General features: G+C 37.5%; 1 protein-coding gene across 4 annotated transcripts in view; it reads left to right on the forward strand.

Moving 5' to 3' along the window:
* Positions 1-19,339, forward strand: part of MGAT5 (alpha-1,6-mannosylglycoprotein 6-beta-N-acetylglucosaminyltransferase) — a 130,516-nt gene that overhangs the window by 84,240 nt on the left and 26,937 nt on the right. For all 4 annotated transcript variants that reach the window (XM_035897877.1, XM_035897876.1, XM_035897875.1 and 1 more), the window contains exons 10-11: positions 4,590-4,723; positions 8,171-8,304. In XM_035897877.1, coding sequence (XP_035753770.1) covers positions 4,590-4,723; positions 8,171-8,304 — 268 coding nt within the window. The remainder of the gene's footprint in view (positions 1-4,589; positions 4,724-8,170; positions 8,305-19,339) is intronic.

The following is a 19,339-nucleotide window of genomic DNA, read 5'->3' on the forward strand; positions in this document are numbered from 1 at the left end:
TTTTCAGCAGATGTGCTGGTTTATGCAGACCAGGCTCAAATACAAATAAAGACTTGTTTGTTCACTTGGAATAAGGATTGGAATAAAGTGGTAGAATACACCTATGCCTTCAGAACAGTCTCTTGATAAGAGTGCCATTTATAATCTTTGTGAGTGAACTTGAGCCCTGAGGAAATTTTGGTAATAGCAAATCAGGTTTCTAGAACTGCTGGCTCAAAAGAATGACCCTGCTGCTCTGAGAGGTGAGTATTTCTGAATAACTGAAATACCGTTCTGTGTGTCTGAGATCTGTAGAACCAATGACTTTTGGTAGTACTAAAGTACCACAGTGCTTTATCTGTGGTATAATTGGTCCTGTAAATAGGATGAATACAGCAAAACAGATCTCATTTTTGAGTGAGAAGAATGCCCGGACTTGCTGCATTTTTCAGTGCTGAAGTCTGGATTAGTGCAGTTTATGTGCGATGAAGCAACATAAAAATGAGTAGCTTAATATAGTTTGAGGAGTGCAGTTCATTGCCTTTCTTAGCACCCGCATCCTCCATACAGCACATAAGAATCTGGTACTTTTTCATTTTTCTACAGTCTCTTTAACAATGACTCATTCCCATATGCCAAAAATCCAGCTGGTTTTATTCTTGAAATAAATTAACATGACAGCTATCCTGAAAAATGAGCAACATTCCTGCGTCTTACATGTTCTCTAGAATGCATCTGCTTTTAGGAGGATTACTTTCTGACTAAGTTCTTCCATTTTAGATGCAAGTACTGAGTGGCCTGAAAGTTCATGCATGTGTCTGCGAGGATTTCTATGGGCAGATATGAGCTGCTAATGATCTGAGCTGTCTGGACTTAAGCCAAAACAGTCTGAAGTCTATCTGTGTATCTGTGCTGGCAGATTGCTGTCCCTGAGCTCAATGCACCTACAAAGCTTCCAAACCAGAATTGGTTGGGTGTTGACCAGCTTGTTCCCAGGAAGATATCTGCAGCCACTGGCATATATGTACCCTTTATTTAACAGTTTATGCTGGCATAGGCACTAGTTGCTGACAGTGATGGGTGTTGCTGGACAGCATTGCTCATGTAGACAAAGACAAAGTATATATAAGCAAGAGTAAAATTATAACCTCAGGTGGGAGAAGGATATGAATAAATATGTATAAATACTTCCCGTAGGACAGCCCAGTTAAGATTATGCTTATGCCCAGTATTTAAGGAAAAACAGTCACATTCAAAATGATCATAATCCTGAGTTACTTTTGTCTGTATTTTTTTTATAGGCCCCAAAATTGTCAACGTCTAATATCTTAGAAGAAGACTTTAATATGGATATTTCTATAAGCACTTGCTACCCACCAATCTTCTTTTTAATTAGTTATTCAATAGACTAATCAGTCTGACACCAATTACGAGGTGTGCTGTAATTCTCTACAACTTCCTGCTAAAGCTAGGTGGGGACAACTGAGTGAAAAACTAAATTTAAAATCAAACTAAATTAACACTTTTATTTAAAATATAAATATATCCCTGCTTTAAAAAAAAATACTGTTTTGCTACTTTCAAAATTAATTACTTCACTTTAGAAATGCTAAAACATTATATGTAAAATCAAAATTTTGTTTAAAAATAGTTCAATTGAAAGAGATGTAAACCACTATGTGAAACAAATGGGAATTATAGTACTTGGTCAGACAATTGAGGCACTCCTACATATGCCACAATATGAGTTCAGCATAAATGGCATTATTTACATTCATTTCTAAATTTTAAATCTTTAGCAGTTCTTTTTTCTTTGCTGCGTTTCAGGGATTAGGTTCATCACTTCAACCTTTGATATCTCATACCGTTTCTGCACGCACTTGTACTCTCTGCTGTGATCTTTTATCTTTTGTCATTCTGACTTTCTTTATGCCCTGTCCTGGTTTCGTCTGGGATAGAGTTTTCTTCCTAGTAGCTGGCATAGCACTATGAGTTGGGTTTAGGATGAGAAGAATGTTGATAACTCACTGATGGTTTCGTTGTTGCTGAGCAGGGCTTACACCAGTCAAGGACTTTTCAGCTTCCCCTGCTCTGCCAGGGGCACAAGAAGCTGGGAGGGGGCACAGCCAGGACAGCTGACCCCAACTGGCCCAAGGGCTATTCCAGACCATATGATGTCATGCTTGGTATATAAACTGGGGGGAGTTGGCTGGGGGGGCAGCGAATGCTGCTTGGGAACTGACTGAGTGTTGACTGGCATGTGGTGAGCAGTTGCATCACGTGTTTTTCATGGGGTTTGTTCCTTTTTTGTGGTTTTCCTTTTCACTACAATTTTTTATCATCATCATCATTATTGTTATTCTATTTGATTTGAATTATTAAACTGTTCTTAACTCAACCCACGAGTTGTCTTTTGCTCTTCCAATTCTCTCCCCCTTCCCACTGGGGCAGGGGATAGTGATCGGCTATGTGGGGCCTGGTTGCCAACTGGGGTTAAACCACAACAGCCTTGAATCAAATAAATATACTTTTTTGTCCCCGCTTCCTGCTTTGGCTTAGTTTCCGGTGCATCACATTTCCTGTCTTGCTTCAGAGACCCTGTGTGTTTTGGACATTGTTACACAGAGCCCTATGAACAATTAGTGCTACGCACCTTTACATCTGAATGCAGGCAAAAGAGAGGAAACAAAGCACTTGGTGATGATCGCATGCGATGTAGTGCTCCTTACATATATAATTTAGCAAACTCTAGTAATGTTGCAGTTTTTCAGTAGCTTTCACCCATTTTTCATTCCCTATACTCAAGTACCTGGCCAAAAGCTGTATATTTGATAAGAATTTTGTTTTAAGGCCTGCCAAGAAATAAGAGGGCTTTTATTACTGAATGATTCATCAGTGCAGAAGTTGTTTTTGGTCCTGCTGGAGTATTTTGTATGATGCAGAGATAATTGCCACTGTTGTAAAATATTTTCATTGAGAAGAGTTGACATAAAACACTGCACAGAAACTGATCTGTCAGCTTTTGTTGTTTGGTGAATCATAATGTGTTGTATATTTTGACTTTCTTTTTGCTTGAAAGATCTCTGTGAAAGTTTAAAAAAAAAGTAAATTTGCTCTATTTGTGCTTTCAAACACAAAGGTGGCATTTCACATGAGAGTTTAAACGTTGCTGGGGATTTTTTTCTATTTCCCAATTCAATGGATGCTTTAGAGAAAGTAGCAACATATAAGAAATATGTAAATGTATTTTTGGGACTAAATTCTTTCATCTTTTGAAGCTGAAAAATAGTTGGAGCTAAGTTCTTTCACCTTTTGGGGACTAAATTCTTTCACATTTTAAAGCCAAAATCCTGGTGTTTTACTGAACAGGATGTATATGGGCTTGGAGCACAGGAAATGTTGAAGACTGGCAAATACAGCCATTTTTAAGAGTAGCTTTTAGAGCTACCTCCCTTCCCTGCCACCCATGAGGTTGTGTTCTCTTCCTTAGCACATACAAGCCCAGTGATGCAATGTGCAAGGGTAAGAGTTCATGTCTTTATAACATAGTGGCACATGATGTAGGTACACATCCTGTATAAGTCATTTCCGAAAATTTTGTTTGTGGAGGGCTGAAGAACGGTAGGGTCAGCAGCTCTGGAGCCGTATAATCCAATCCATTTGCAGTGGAGCCAATGGTCAGTAGGACAGCCATAAAGTTCCTGTCCAAGCCCTATCAAAGGTTTGGCAGGCTGCATTTTGGAAGCATAACTTCCAAAATCTGTATGCTAAAACGTGTGCCCTCATTTGACTTTTTCTGCCTTTCATGTACTGTGGGCCCTTTTTTGAAAGGAGCCACTCAGAAGTAAATTTTTTACAAGGAATTAATAGGTGTTTAAATAAAGGACTGTGTGTGATTCTCTCATCCCAGACCCTTTGTAATCCAATGCCAAAGTTTTTCTGAGTTTTAGACTGATTGTTGCAAATATTTGACTTTTATTATTTTTTCTTCAAAAGTCTGTGACAAAATGTTTCATAAACAAATAAATGGTCAGTCTGGCTGCAAGCGTTCAGCAAATTAAGCTTTCTTCAGTACTTCTCCAGTAGGTCTAATTGACCCAAAAGTCAGAACCTGGAGACTAAATACAGTTGTCTAAAGACAAGGCACTATTCTGCTCTGATCTTCTTGGCACGTGGCCCTTGGCCGTTGTGTTGATTTTGTAGTAATGGATGAGAACATTAGAAAATAGGTGAAGAATCCTCTCTTCTTCTGCCTAAATTCTACTTCAGAGGCCCAGGAATGTAGGTGACCACAGTAGCATTCCCATAAGCTCTACTTGGATGCTAAAGCATAACTTCATTCTGCAAGAACAAAGAAACCCAAAATAAGCTCCAGGGTTGCTATTGGAATGTCTGATATATCCTTGAATTCGCTGATTGTAATGTCTTTGTGAATGTAATATGAAAAGAAATGTTTGAAATTAAGATGTACCTTCAGTTTATAAATCAACCACAGTTGGAAACAAAACTAAAATACATCTTAAATATCATAACTGTGTCTATATACACACATGCTTATATATACACACATATGCATGTGTACCTACAGTAAATATTTTTTTTTCTTTTAGGTGTATGCTAAGAGTTCTGGATTCCTTTGGAACTGAACCAGAGTTTAACCATGCCCATTATGCCCAGTCTAAAGGCCACAAGACGCCATGGGGAAAGTGGAACCTTAATCCACAGCAATTTTATACAATGTTCCGTAAGTATTCCTGTGTATATAAATAATTTGGAGCTTTAAAAAGGAATGCTTTCATTGAGAAGGATTTTTGTATTATGGAAGACAAGTTGATGGTTTAATAAAACACAGCTGCTAAATGGGCAGAATCGTCTCAATAAGTGTCTGTAGACAATGCAAAAGCTCTAAAAGACAAGTTGATGGTTTAATACTGCTAAATCGTGTCAATACTGGGCAGAATCGTGTCAATAAGTGTCTGTAGACAATGCAAAAGCTCTATGGTCCTTCCATCCAATGATCAGAAAATAACAGTATCAACTTAATATAAATAATGGTAGGAAACTTGATTCTCAGCATACCTGTGGAAAATTCCATATAAATTGGGTCAGATAAAGTGATTACAGTGACCTGCTCCAGCCCTAGTCTTTGACTTTATGACACTGGGTTCTAGAATCAAAGGATCTTTCTCTTTTGCATGTTTTATTAGTGGTTCAAGTTTATCTGTGAAGGGTGCAGAAAGATTCGCCACTGCCAGCTAGCTTTAGGGTCAGTGAGGCTTAGGAAAGAGAAAAGTGCATGCTGTTGTGTGCAGCAACTTCTCAGCCCAAGTCTGTAAAGAAAAATTTGCCAGTGACCAGCTTGACCTCCAAAGTTTGGTGGTCCCTGCCTGAGGCTAAGGCCAGGGCATGCACTGTTCTCTCTCATGAGACTTCATAGTCAAGTCTTTCAAACTTTTCTGCTTTTCATAGCAGAATTACACATGCTGCTGTCTGGTTGGCATGCCTTTGATTTCAGTTGCCCTGTATATTTCTTGAAGCATATTTTGTCTGTCAACATTTGCTGTGCAAGTTTTTCCAGAGAAATATAAGTGAAGGTTGTTCAAAAGATAAAAGGCTGCATTCACAGTTGTTTCGAAGCAAGTAACAAAACGCGTGGTGGGGAAATGTGACTTGGAAGTGGTTGCAGAGTTTGTGTCTGGACATTAGTAAGCAGAGCTTGTTCTGTGACCACATGATTTGCTAATATTTATTGGTTTATGTCCTAAATGGCAAAGGAGCCGAAAGCTCAATTGTGCTGTATTTAAGTAGTCCAGCTGTTGGGAAATTTATATGTGAGGTCTTGTTAAGATAGCCCTATGGGTGATGATGCACTTGAGGAAAATAGTTGCGTGAATACTCATGGTATTGCTCTGTGTGTGCCCTCCTCAGACCCGCTCTGTGAAATGGAGAAGTAAACCTTCTCTATAGAGAAGATCTCTGTTGTGGCAGTATGGACTACTGTTACAGACACTCTCCTTCAGAGCAAATCACTTCATAATAAATTTTCAGAAGAGTATATTGGAATTTCCATAAATAACCATTTCCAATTTTTACTACTGGAAGTGACTGCTGGTTTTCCTTTGCAAGGAAGATTGGCACAGAGATTGCAAGCAAACTTATTCTGAAACATGAGTGATTCCAGTGCTATAGATTATTCAAGAATTTTGCTGCTTTTGTGCTAGGTGCAGAAGAGTAAGTGTTCTGCAATATTTAAAATTTATTTTTGTTTTTAGTTTTCTGCTGCAGAGATAGCACCATCTTTATGGTGTTGTGATTAAAAGTGTATGTTATGCATCAGTAAAGATTTTATGATAGAATGGAACCCTGGACAGCTTCCCGAGATCCCCAGACTCTATTATGTTTTGAGAACTCTGATTATAAGGGCAGAAAATCATTACTGAGCAACAAGCAGGCCACATTCAAACCTGTGGCATATTACCAAATGCTTGATTGTTCTCTGAGCTTTCCAGAAGCATGGGAGTATTTTTCCCCTTTTTATGTTTTTTGTTTAAATTCTTCTATGCAAAATAACAGCACTGGTACTTTTAAAACTGCATGATCTTGCTTAAAAATCCATCTGAGTGCTTCCTGTCAGTGATGTTTGAGGCACTGAATTCCACCAGTTCTAAGTGCTAACTTTAACAAAGGTTTATTTTTCTTTTGAGTGTGTACTGCTTTGCCTCTCCTTTGAATGCAGTCTCTCATCCAAAAATATGAAAGGATGGAAAAATGCCCCTTTTCAGGCATATTTGCAACGTGTCATTTGCTATGCTAAATTCTAAAAAGTCCTTGGGCCTAAGTGAGTGCCTAGCTGTTGCTGAGGCATTTTTTGTGAAAAAGAGTAATTGTCATTTGAAAGACTAAATGTAATGGCAGAGGGAAGTGTACACTGTGTATGGTTTCTCTGTTCTACTGCATTATCCAGTTGGCTGATTTTCAGGAATCAAAAAGCAAAACCTCAAAATGTCAATATAATTTATTTTTCTTTCTTAGGACTCTGACCATAGGTGTCACAAGTGCCCAGGACATTGTCTTTGGGGTTTTTTTTTTGGTTTGGTTTTTTTTTTAACTTTGCAAAGTATGCTTAGTAAGGATTTCTCAGCTTGTGTACCAGAATTTAAAAGCGAGACTTATAGAGGAGATCCTAGCATATATCGCAGCCTATTTCTATGTAAATTTGTGAGGCTATGACACTTTTTAGAGAGGCGCAAAAATCCCACATGTTGGAGTAATTTTTATATAGTAGGGGTGGATTTTTACCTGAAGCCTGGAATGTTGGAGTCCATCCTCAGAATTAAACACCCTCTCTACAAAAAGAAAAAAACCCAAAATGACAAAAACCCCCTTAGTTTTAATGAGCATATAGGTCTATATCTTTATAGGAGGAGAACAGTGACCAGTATTGCTGGATGTCACTGCTGGAAAAAAACAAAAAAAACCACCAAAGGCTAAAAATAATATAGAAAACTAAGCATATATTGCATATCCTTTGCATGCACTTTTTTTTTTGTCTGGGTGCTGGATTAACAACAATTTTGCCAGCCTCAGTTGTCACCTTTCACTATTTTATGATAGATATGTCTGAGTGAATTAGGCAGTGAAATTTGTATTCGGCTCTGCGTAGTGTGACTTTGTAGGCAAGTAATTAGCATGGATACATAATATGCAGTGAGTTGGATGGTTGGTGTTAGCTCTTCCAATGTAGGAGGTGAACCCAAAAAATTTGCTAAAATTTATTTATGACATTGAGCAACATGCAACTTTCTTAACAAGCATGAATCCAGGGTGTTTTCAAATTGTTGGTATTGCATCTCTGTCAAGCTGGATTTCTTCTGGTTCTCTTATCTCTAATAATAAAATAAAGCTCAGCACACAAAAAATCATTATCATTGGCTTCGGTCCAGCTACAGAATTTTTGTCAGAAATGAGCCAGAAAATAACTGCTTGCTTCAGTAGGCATATGCAGCAGAACTTAAAATAAATAAGAACTATTCTTAATAATAGAACAAGCAAATGTATCTCTCAGTATGAATGTGAAGGAAGTGATCTGTTGAATAATATGTTCCTTGTACCTGCTTTTCTGACAACATTCATGCTTTTGTAACATTAACTGATACTTTAAAACATTTTGAATATGCTCCATTTCTTGCAGCTCACACTCCGGATAACAGCTTCCTTGGATTTGTGGTAGAGCAGCATCTGAATTCCAGTGACATTAAACACATTAATGACATCAAAAGGCAGAATCAATCTCTCGTTTATGGCAAAGTAGATAATTTCTGGAAGGTGAGTTTTCTATACTCATGTACTTCAGCAAATTTATTTTGATCGATATAATAAAGCATAACTCTAAATTTCTAAGTATCCCTTTTCTCTAAATCTATTAAGTCATTTTTATGAAGATAAACATATTTAAATAATTAACCTGAACATTTTTAAATCTTTCTGATCAGGAAACTTCTGTCTAGATTGATGTGGATCCTTTGCTATTTATGTACACCTCTCTGATAGAATAAACAAGTCTTAAGTTTTGATATCACAAGTTACCTCTAGCTCTGTGTGCCCATATACCCTGTATGCCTTCCCTCCTGCCTAAAAAGACCTTATTTTAAGCCTCTTGTCAACTGAAAAAGGAACTGATCAGTGCATGCTGTGCCATACATAGGACCAAACGATACAACAGTATGAGAGCACCTGTGTCTCACATTTTCTTTCCTTTTCTCTTCATTGGCAAGAGAATATTGGTCTTGCACAGTTTCTGAACCACAGAAGCAACATTTGGTCTGATAACTCTGATTATACAAAACAAAAACTTAAGAGAAATGGGAGAATGTTGCCAGTGGTAGCAAAAGGGTAGAGCTGAATGCTTCTTGGCTACTGTGCAGAGAAATATATGTGTATCAGCTGTGCACATTTGATTGTGATCTCTCAGGTTTATATTTGCTCTTACTGCACTAAGCCATGTAATCTGTGTTTTAAAAGGAAATTTTGCTTTGCATCATAGTAAATACTGTGACAATTATTCTATTAGGCTCATGGTATAGAATGACTTAATATGCCCTTGTCTGCAGTCTCTTCTTCTGTCTGCAGGATTCTGGGATCCTTTCAAGGCTTTTCTGGCTGAGGCTCTTGTACTTTTAGTTCCTGATCTCATTATCAGTCTCTCAGGAACAGTTGCACGCAGTAATCATGTATACTTCCTGACCTGATTTGTAGTGCATATCAGCAGAACAACCTGTTGAATACTAGTTGGATTTAAGGAACAAGATAGTTGCTTAGTCACCAGAGTTTTTTTCACTGACACATATATCTTCCTTGGTTTATTCAGTCTACATGAACTCAGGAATATGTATTAATAGCTTATGTGCCTAGAGGGGCGATTTCTGATTGTCTAGTCTGAGATTCTGTATGACACACAGGATATTCATGGGCTGATTAAGACAAAAACATGGTTTTTTGGCAAAGCACATCCAATCTTGATTTTTAAATAGCACATGATGGAAACCCCACTATTTCCTCTGGTAAGTCCTCAAATAATTGCCTTCTCCCTTAAGAATTTGCATTATTTGTGGTACAGATTTTCAAATGGTAATTTCCAGTCTTAGTAGAAGTTACAGACTTTGTCTACTGGACTGAAGATGTTTCTGTTCTGTTTCCCTGTAGGAATAGATAGTTTGAGGTCAAAGTAACCCATACTAGTCTCCTGAAAAGCTTGTCTGTGCTGAACCAGAGCGCTTTGTGCTTTCTAATCCTTAGGTGTTCTTCACGTATCTGTTTTCTCTAAACCTTTTCAAGATTATTCACATCCCTCCTGAAATGCGAATGTTAGCAAAGGGCACATGGATATACCAGCACCCAATCAAAAAGAAATGCTATATGCATTGTTAGGCATAACCCCCTTTTCACCATTAGGAAATCATGTTTAGATGACTTCTCAGCCAAGACCCTTGTACTATTTTTTAGAACTGCTGTTTTTCAAGTTACTGCTGTGTTTCTGTAGGCATTGCCTGTCTTGTTTCCTCCAAGATGTATGACTTAATACCTGGCCATATGACAGTGTTTACTGTGTGCTCGTAACATCAAGCACATTAAAAATTTGCAGACTGTAACTGCAGTCATGCCCATATGCACTGGTACATAAAGTGCAATCACTGCAGATAGGCTTTGAATCAGTGACAGTGTGGGATGTCTTATCTGCAGTGATAAAATCCAGTTCTTGTGATCAACAGAAAGCCTGAATTAATCTTGTGTCTGTAATTTGCTTATTTCATGTTTCCTTCATTTTCCCTGTTCAATGCTCTTTTCATCTGCCACCATGGCTTGTACAGAACCAGACTATTTATCCTGCTACTTTTCTTTAGATTGAACATGGCCAATTAACAAAAAGTGTAATCTCCACAGAATACACGTGTCACTGCTCGGTCTGATCAGTCATTAGAGAAGCACAGTGTGAAGGGGAGAGCGTTCCAGTCCCCAGACTGAGGTGCTTTTGGGGAACAGCAGTTGCAAATAAATTGTTTAATTTTAAACCAAGCAGGTTGAAATGGAACTGAGGTATGCACAGGACCTTTTTCCCCTGAGGGTGGGACTTGAGCAGCTAACTGCCATCATGGTTTTATATAGCCGTCAACACGGGTTCTTTTCTGCATCTGGTTAGGCCTGTAAAAAAAGAAGAAGATGCCAAATTACTTGTCATTTCATCTTTGCAAGAAATCCCCATATTCCCAGCTCTGCTGTGTGGAAGGAGGCTAGCTGAGAACACCTGCTTAAACGATGTACACTAACCAGGTTATTGTAGCTAGAGAATTATGGATTGCTTACAATGTTCTGTCTTCCCACATCATTCAGTGGGGCTAAACTCTGGTTTGAACATGACAAATAACAGGAGGAGGAATACAGTCATTGATTTTGTCAGCTCTGCTGGATACAGAAAAAAATGTCAGCCCGTGGCCTGAGACCAGCGGCATTCATCCCATGTTATGGTGAGGAAGTCTAGGTACATCTCACTGGAGATCAGGAGGGGTGTAAACTGCAGACTGTAAGAAACACCTTGCTTACTTCCTTCTGATAACTAAGTCAGTCTTAAGTGGGTTGAGGATTACAAATAGGAGGCTCTAAAGAATTTAGCTACATTTCTAAAGATTATCCTGAGAGGTAAACTATGAAAGGCAACATTTACCAAGTTTGGGATGTGTTTGTTATAATCAAAGGTTTGGGTTTTTGTCTGGGATTTCTGGCAGTACTAAGGAGAGACCTATCTCTGCCTAAGTAAAAAAGAAGGAATGAATAAAATGTGAGTGTAACCCATAATGCTCTCCACTATCAAAATTGGCTTTAATTACAGAACATTTCAATTAAAGGGGAATGTTTGAAGCCTTTCATGTAGTCTTAGCTCCTGTTTTGGTCTAGGTCTTTTCTTTTTTCTTCTTCCTGCAACTTCCTGTCATAGTATTCCAATACTTCTGCCCTTAATCTTAGAAAGAAAAGAGAGTCAAGATTCGTTTTACTGTATTTGCTATTTCTTTTTTTGTGGGGTGCTGTGAGAGAAGTCAGAATTTTGCTTGTATCAGAAAATACCCATCAATGCTTAACATACAATCATATGATAATTGCTATAATAAATTGTATTATACTGTATTGAAATTGAGTTGCTGTAAAAATATTTATATATTTAAAGGCAAAAGAATGTGTGCGTTTGTTACTAATGCTACTTGACAAAGTGGGCATTCTTCTTAAATGTATACTGGCAGCATAACAAGTTTTGAAGAACTGGAAATGGGAAATGGTTACATTTAGCTTGTTCTCAATGGGAAAGGACATAACCAACGCTGCTCTTACTAACAGCCTTTATAGCTCCATGTGACACATGTAATTTCCCATTCATATGCCCTCTTGCATGGAGTTGGACGATGAAAATGGGGAGAAGTCAGAGCGGAAGAATGATACTTCCAGAAATAGTTCTGTTACATGCAGAGATCAGTGTCTTGCTGCTGGCAGCGTTGCCTTTCCCTTCCTTCTCATTGTTTTTTGTGCTTCGTATTTACAACGTACTTTGACCAAACATTTCATTTCATTTTTTAAGCTAAAAGAAGCATAAGGAAATGGAGAAAAGATCCTACTCACCTTTTCTCTCCCATGTGGTCAGTGCACTCACAAACCTATCTTGTGGTGTTCTTACTTTGTCTTCCTCCAAATTTGCAGCAGCACTGTGGGCTTACCTATCGATTGAAGCTTACCCTTGTTGCTGTCACCAGGCACCAGGAGCACTGTCCTGCTTTATGCCACATAGCAAATTGAAATGAGCCAGACACTTTTGTTCAGCAACATTTCTGAAATTCACAATTTGCTTCTGAAAAAAGTATGGATCAAAACCCCAAGTAAATCAAAGCAAATGAGCATATATAGGTGCAGTAAACAAGTATACATTTATGTATCCTTTTGGAGGCTTACACTTCAACATTTGTTATGAAAATTAGAGTTTCGTTTATTATGAAGAAAGAAAGAAAAATGTTTTCCATGAATATTTATGTTTCAGACAGGTCAGTGATCAACTTCTCATTTTACAGATCTCTACAGCTGCAAAATGAATTAGTGAGGTCTTATAATACTGATTAGCACAATTATCTGCTAGTATTTGATTATCACAAAACCAACACAGCCTTTTCTGCCTGTGGTCTCACTTCCTATTTTCTTCTGTATCCTTGCACTTTTCTGCTTCAGCACTGACAGTGCACAAGGATGTCTCATGGTTAGTTTTGGAAATTTCCATTCAAAGGACAAGAAATTCCTGGTTAGGCATCAGTGCACGTTACATAACAGTGAATTGTCAAATCTTTCAAAAACCTCAGTGTAAAAAAAAAAAGGGGGGAGAAAACTTCACGGATTAAGAACTGCAAGAAATGATAAATGAAATAGATAAAGATGAGGATAGAAACTGAATAAGCAGGATTTCTAGGAGATCTTGAAGAATCCAAGTCTTTACTGAGATGTTTTATTCATTCTTTGTGCAAAGATTATATGCGTGCAAATAAATTTTTTATATATATATATGTATGCGTGCGTGCTGGTGTGTATTTTATGCAGATATCTGTGGTAGGTGCCTAGCAAAGAGGCCATAAACAGACATTCAGGGAAGAGCAAAAGCATGGCAAGGTTACATAACACTTCATTTGCATCTTTCTCTCTCTTTCCAGCTTTTTTCAGCTCTGGGAATTTTCTGAATCTGTTTTTCTATTGATAAACTAACTGTCCACTGACAAACTTTTCAGATCGCAGTAAGGACTGTCTTCAAAGCACTTGGCTGGTTTTGAACCTTTGCAAACTTTCTTGCATCCACAACATTCTCTGCCATGGACTCCCTCAAATCTCTGACCTGTTGCAGGAGGAGCCATTAACTTTGGGGGTTTTCTAAACCTACCTCCTACAATCTTTGCTTGCCTTCCTTTGTATCAGGACATTATGAATACTTAGTCACTATCCATGTTCTTTATCATAGAATCATGGAATGTTTTGGGTTGGAAAGGACCCCTAGAGGTCATCTAGTCCAACCCCCCTGCAGTGAGCAGGGACACCGCTAACTAGATAACTTTATGCCAATAAATGGTTTTGTAAACCTCTCGTTTTCTGCCAAGTTGTCTCTTCCAAGCTGAAGAATCGTTAAGGAGCTTGTTATAGGTTTCTGTATGTAACACTGGAAACCATTCTGTAGCTTGGACCCTTCTTACACCTCTCAGAACCGCATCCAGTGCTCTTGGCTTCTTTTTGAGGAAAGGGACCAGAACGGCAACAGTGTTTGAGGAGGGCGAGAACCGTGTTTTTATAGAACAGTTCAATTATATTCTCTTTATTTTCTATTCCATTCCAAATAATTCCTATCATTTACTTGGTTGATGGGTGGACTGAGTGCTACTGAACATTGGACTGATTTTTTTCATGGACGTTAATTATATTTTATCATAATGCAAAGTCTTCGTTCTTGAGTGACACTGTGTGAAGCTAGGACTGGTTTTCAACACATAGAATCATAGAATCATTTAGGTTGGAAAAGACCTGTAAGATCATCAAGTCCAACCATTAACCTAACCCTGCCATCCCACCACTGAACCATGTCCCTAAGCACCTCGTCTGCCCGGCTTTTAAATACCTCCAGGGATGGGGACTTGACCCCTTCCCTGGGCAGCCCGTTCCAGTGCTTAACAACGCTTTCTGTGAAGAAATTTTTCCTAATGCCCAAACTAATGCATCACTTTATTTATATTTAATTTATTGGTCACTCTGTTTCCGAGTCACTTGGTCCCTTAGATTACTGAGCGGGCTTTTTCAAAAGCTTTACAAGCCCAAGTGTTCAGTACTATGATGTTTTTCTGCAACTTTTTGAAGTTAGTTTCAGTTTTGCTACTCTAAATAGTATGTATTGACTGCACACTTTGTCACTTCTCTGTTCTCTTTCACATGATGGCTCCTCATTCACAAGGGTGATTCCTTTCTATCCCAAAGAGACTTAGTTCCTTTAAGAACTTTTAAAGAGTTTCTACGTGCTGATTGCCTTCTTTCGAGAACGGTGTCAATTTGGTGAGAGAGGATTTCCTTCTACAGAAAGAATTCACTACTCTAATTTTGTTGGGTTTATAGGATTATATAGTTAACACTTTATTTAAGTTTCAGATGATTTGTTCAGTGTAGAATTCACACTTGCTAGTCATGAATCACTGAATCCTCTCCAGATCCATGTATAAATTCAGTCCTCTGCATTAAGTAGTTTGAAAGTTTCATATCTGAGCTCCAAGAGACATCATCTACTCTTTGTGATTTACCACTGTACCTGTTTAACCCTCTTAATGTTGGTGCACATTGAATTCTGCTGTCTTTTAGTTTCCCCAGTAAACAGGGTTTTCACTATTCAAAGATGTCTTGAAAAAGTCTTTGAGAGTGTGACACTACTCAAAAAGAGAGATTTTCTGATCTTATGTTTGTGTCTCAATCATCATGCACTGTATATACACCCTGGATTTTGGCTTACCTTGGACTTCACACTTGGGCAAATAAACACCCAGATGTTAGGCGTTAGGACTGCTAGGCTTAACAGTATGCATTTACAACATACACAAGATCTCTCCCAGTACCTATTTTTCTGTGTTACATTTGTCCAAGCTTTATAAAATCATTCTGTTCTGACTTTTTCAATGTAAGAAAGTGAGACTGGGTATATGAGCTGGTTTACATACATTTTGCCATTTGAACTTTCAACCCATAAACCAGTTTAGGATTCTGAATCAAGCTCTTCTGTAATGTTGTTGGCCTGTAGTTCTGCATATGTGCTGCTTAGTTTCACTCAGTGTTGAATTGCTGATGTTCTGTGAGGGTACCTGCATGGTCTCAAATGGCAAAATACCGTGATAACCTTGGACTGACAAACTCATGGTAAAACAGAGTTGTTAATTACCACCATCTACCACATCAAGAAAACTAACAGCAGAGTTTGGTTCTTAATGCATTGTGTTTCTACCACATATTTTGTAGGTTTTCTACTTAAATTTTTCACCCACCAAACTTAAAATTTCAGCCCTTCAGACTGTGTCTTCTTGTCAACATTGTCTTAGGGGAAGACTTATCAGACAGTTGTCATTTGATTTGTTTGATGAGAAAGGCCTATCTTTTAAAAGTAGGTGGAAATAATTGATGAACAGTAATAACAGTTCTGCAGTCAATGATCAACAAAAGTACTTTCCCGGATGGCATGTTTATTTTAGCTGCTGAATAATTGTTTCAGAAAAGGTTTGTATGACTGTTACTCACCATTACTCTTCCATTCTGATTCTGAGGAGAAATAATTTTATTATGTTCAATGATCAAAGTCTAGATTTGCAGTGCAGACGGCAGACGTCAGTGAATAGCACAGTCTGATCCAAACTCTGCAGAGAATGTTGATTTTGCATTACTAGCCAGCAGCCCATGATCTTTTCTCTTTGAATTCATTTTGAAGAAAGTAAAAATCTGGAGTTTACTGTCAAAGGATTTAAGATAAAAGAATATTCATACATGTATCCAAGCAAGCAAACTCAGGAAGTAGATTAACAGTTGAAGGAATATTGATATTTTGTTTGCAAATCACATTTCTTCATTTATTTACTTGTAGCCTTTCTATTTATAAATGCCATATTTACACTCTCTCATTTTCTAATTCAATGTTTTTAATGTTTATAATTGAATTATATGCCCTGATTATTTTTGTGAAGTAGCTTGTTGCAATATATACTTTTATCATCCAAAATAACACTTTTCTGCAAAGAATGTGGAAATTCAGGATTACTAAAATGCAAAATGAGACAAACGTTAGTGAGATTTGTGTAAGGTATAAGGTGCTGGCGGTGCTTTTATGGTAATTTGTAGATCATTATGAAAACAGTAGCTTTTGACTCAAAGTGAATAAGGGAATAAAAGAGTGATTGTTTTGTGGGTTGTGCTTTCTGAGTTTCTGGTTGGGCTTTTTTTTTGTTTCCTTCAGAAAGAAAGACTTTTGGGAAAATTAAGAACAATCGTTTTATGTACAAGGAACAAAGGGAAGATGCTGCTCTCTGTTCCAGTAGTTCTTTAAAAAATTCATTTGATTAAAAGAAAGGAGGGTTGCGGAATGAAAGATTTTTCCAAGCTTGTGTCTGTTGTTTTTTCATGTTTTTACTCTTGTGGTTTGAAAAGTAATTCATAATTTTTTTACGTATTGATCCCTTTGCTTATGCCTGTCTATCTATAAGGTTTCATTTGTGAGGAAGAATCATTTCTATAGACTCTAGCACAGTTTACCGTAGTTACTTTATCTTGTGGAAGTGGAAACCCAGAGACACCATTTAAAAGTCTGTTATTTTTTGTAAATATTATGGATGGAGGAATTTATGCTGTTTGGGATACTAAATATTTTATCTGTGGTTTTAGACTCTGAATCAGGAGTCAGTCATATGGTTAAGTAATGTTCCCAGTTAAGGTTATGGATAGTTAACTTAATGTTTTGTTTGTGCTTGCAGAGATGTTTAATGTTTACATGCTGATACTATCATTGCTTTTGCCTTGTCTTCCTAAATTGTATTGATTGGTTATATATTAATTTTAAATATAATTTGTATGTCTTCTCAGTTAATTTATCAGTAGTATTTGTTACATGTTTTTTTAACTTTAAGGGTTTAAGTAAAAAACTGCCCTCTGCCCCCTGCCCCCCCAAAATACTACTGTAAATACAACATGGAAGCCTGTTTTTTTCATCCTATCTGAGTATACTCAGGGGTTTTTTTAATCTTGTATTCCCTGCTTTGTAGTCATCAACTGCTGGGATTTATAGATAAATGGATGTAGTAGGAAGATTCACTTTGTTATTAACAGGATGATCTGGGGAGTACTTTGGGCTAAATTCAAGGTCCATTGTATGTATAAAAGAGTATTTCCAGCAGAATTTAAGCAACAAACTTCTCAGAATCCCACTAGGTTTATATTGGCATCACATATAAACAGAAGACATTAAAATGTTACGTTTCTTTTGGTCCATTTTACATTCATCTTTGAAAATGAGCTAATAAAGATAGTAAGATGGCAGCAAGGCCAGTTCAGATCAAAGGTTTATCTCGTCCAGTATTCTGACTGAAAAAATAGCCAAAATTTTGTAAGGAAGAATGTGAAATCAGGCATGTTTCATAGGTTCATGGACTTCTTGGGCTAGAAGTTGTGTGTCTGTTCAATAACAATTAATGGATTTTTCTTCTATAATTGCTTTTTGAACCTCTATAAAACCTTCAACAGTCCTACAGCCAGTGAAGCAGATGCTGAGGAACTATCTAGAAAGATTGTAAAGACTAAATAATTTTAATGTCAAAGATTTTATTTTAGAGCAGCCAAATATTCTGTTACAGGTTTGTAAAATTGTTGTTGAAATCGTTAAAATAAGTAAATGCAATTTTAGCTAATTCTGGTTTTGTTCTTTCTAGCTGCTTGCTTCCCATGTTTTTCTTGAGTTAGGGTGCATTCATGTCATCAGTTTGTGTGATAGGAGCCAATAAAATCCGAGGCACGTGCGTTAGTGTTCTTACTGAAGGCAGGTCATGTCAGTAGTACCTGTGCTTCATTGCCTTCTCTTCCCATTCAGAACACTAAAGCCTAACTCATAGGCTCTGTTTCTTCTGAAAGCTGGGCAGGATTAAGGTGTGCCTCTAGTGACAGACCACTGCTACATCCTGGGAACAAGACCAGGCTACTCCATTTATATTTCTCCTGCACATTTGTTAAAGAAAAAGTTCTACAGTGGACTTCCTCTCAACAGTGTATGAGCTTCTCAACAGTTTCTAATTATGCTACTTTACTTTACAAATAATGGGAGGAACATCTCTTTCAGAGTAATTCAAATTTGAAGTAAAAGGGAAAATGGAGCAAGCTTTTAGTTTTTTAAATCATTTGTGTTAATTAACAATAACAGCAACCACATCGAACAAGAAGCACATTTGTCTCCATTTGTTGGCTGTTTTATATAACACTTAGCCCAGGACATTGTCTGACTGGTGCAGCCTTGGCATAGCTACCAGAACAGGGCTATTTAATAACGAAGCAGGCAATCTATGCCTTGCCAAACAGTATCGCCAGTAGAGCAAGCTAAAGCTAGAAGCCAGTTGTTATGTGGCATTAAATACCCCATGTATTTGAATGTATACCAACAATTAATTTAGCAAGGAAGTTTTATGAAGTGATAGTGTTTATTCACCTAGGCCTGATCCCTTATTGCTCCTCTAAGATTTGAAAATACAGGATTTTCACCAATCTACTTGCCCTTTGAATGAACTTTAGTAAAATTGTTGGCCAGCTTTCACACAGGGCTGTGGAGGAACAGTGTACAGAATTTACATGACAAAAATAGTGAGTGAAAGTAGAATTCTTAAAAACTCTCTTGCTGCCAAGAAGTACAGAAACTTGTTGCCTGATTTTACAGCTATTACTAAGACTATGTGCAAATATTGAGGGAAAGTCTCTCTGATCTGTGCTGCATACTGGTTGTAAATACAGTCTACAGCTAATTTCTTTTGGAATGCTAGTAGTCTTTAAAACTCAAAAAACATATGGCACTGAAAATTAAAGTATGTCTTGTTTGCAAACTAGGATGGTGTACTATTTTTATTTTTTTTTAATGCAATGCTAAAGCCATTACTCTTCTCTGGGTTTTCCAAAATGCCTTTAAAACTTTAGGTAAGTGAAACATTTGTAGGTATCTCATGGGACTCAGATACTAGGTATTTTGATAAAGGTGTGTATTCAGTTATTCAGTTGGCAGGAGTGCATCTTACTAAGGTGA

The sequence above is a fragment of the Egretta garzetta genome, unplaced genomic scaffold, assembly GCF_000687185.1.
Source record: "Egretta garzetta isolate BGI_Z169 unplaced genomic scaffold, ASM68718v1 scaffold197, whole genome shotgun sequence".
Taxonomy (NCBI): Eukaryota; Metazoa; Chordata; class Aves; order Pelecaniformes; family Ardeidae; genus Egretta; species Egretta garzetta.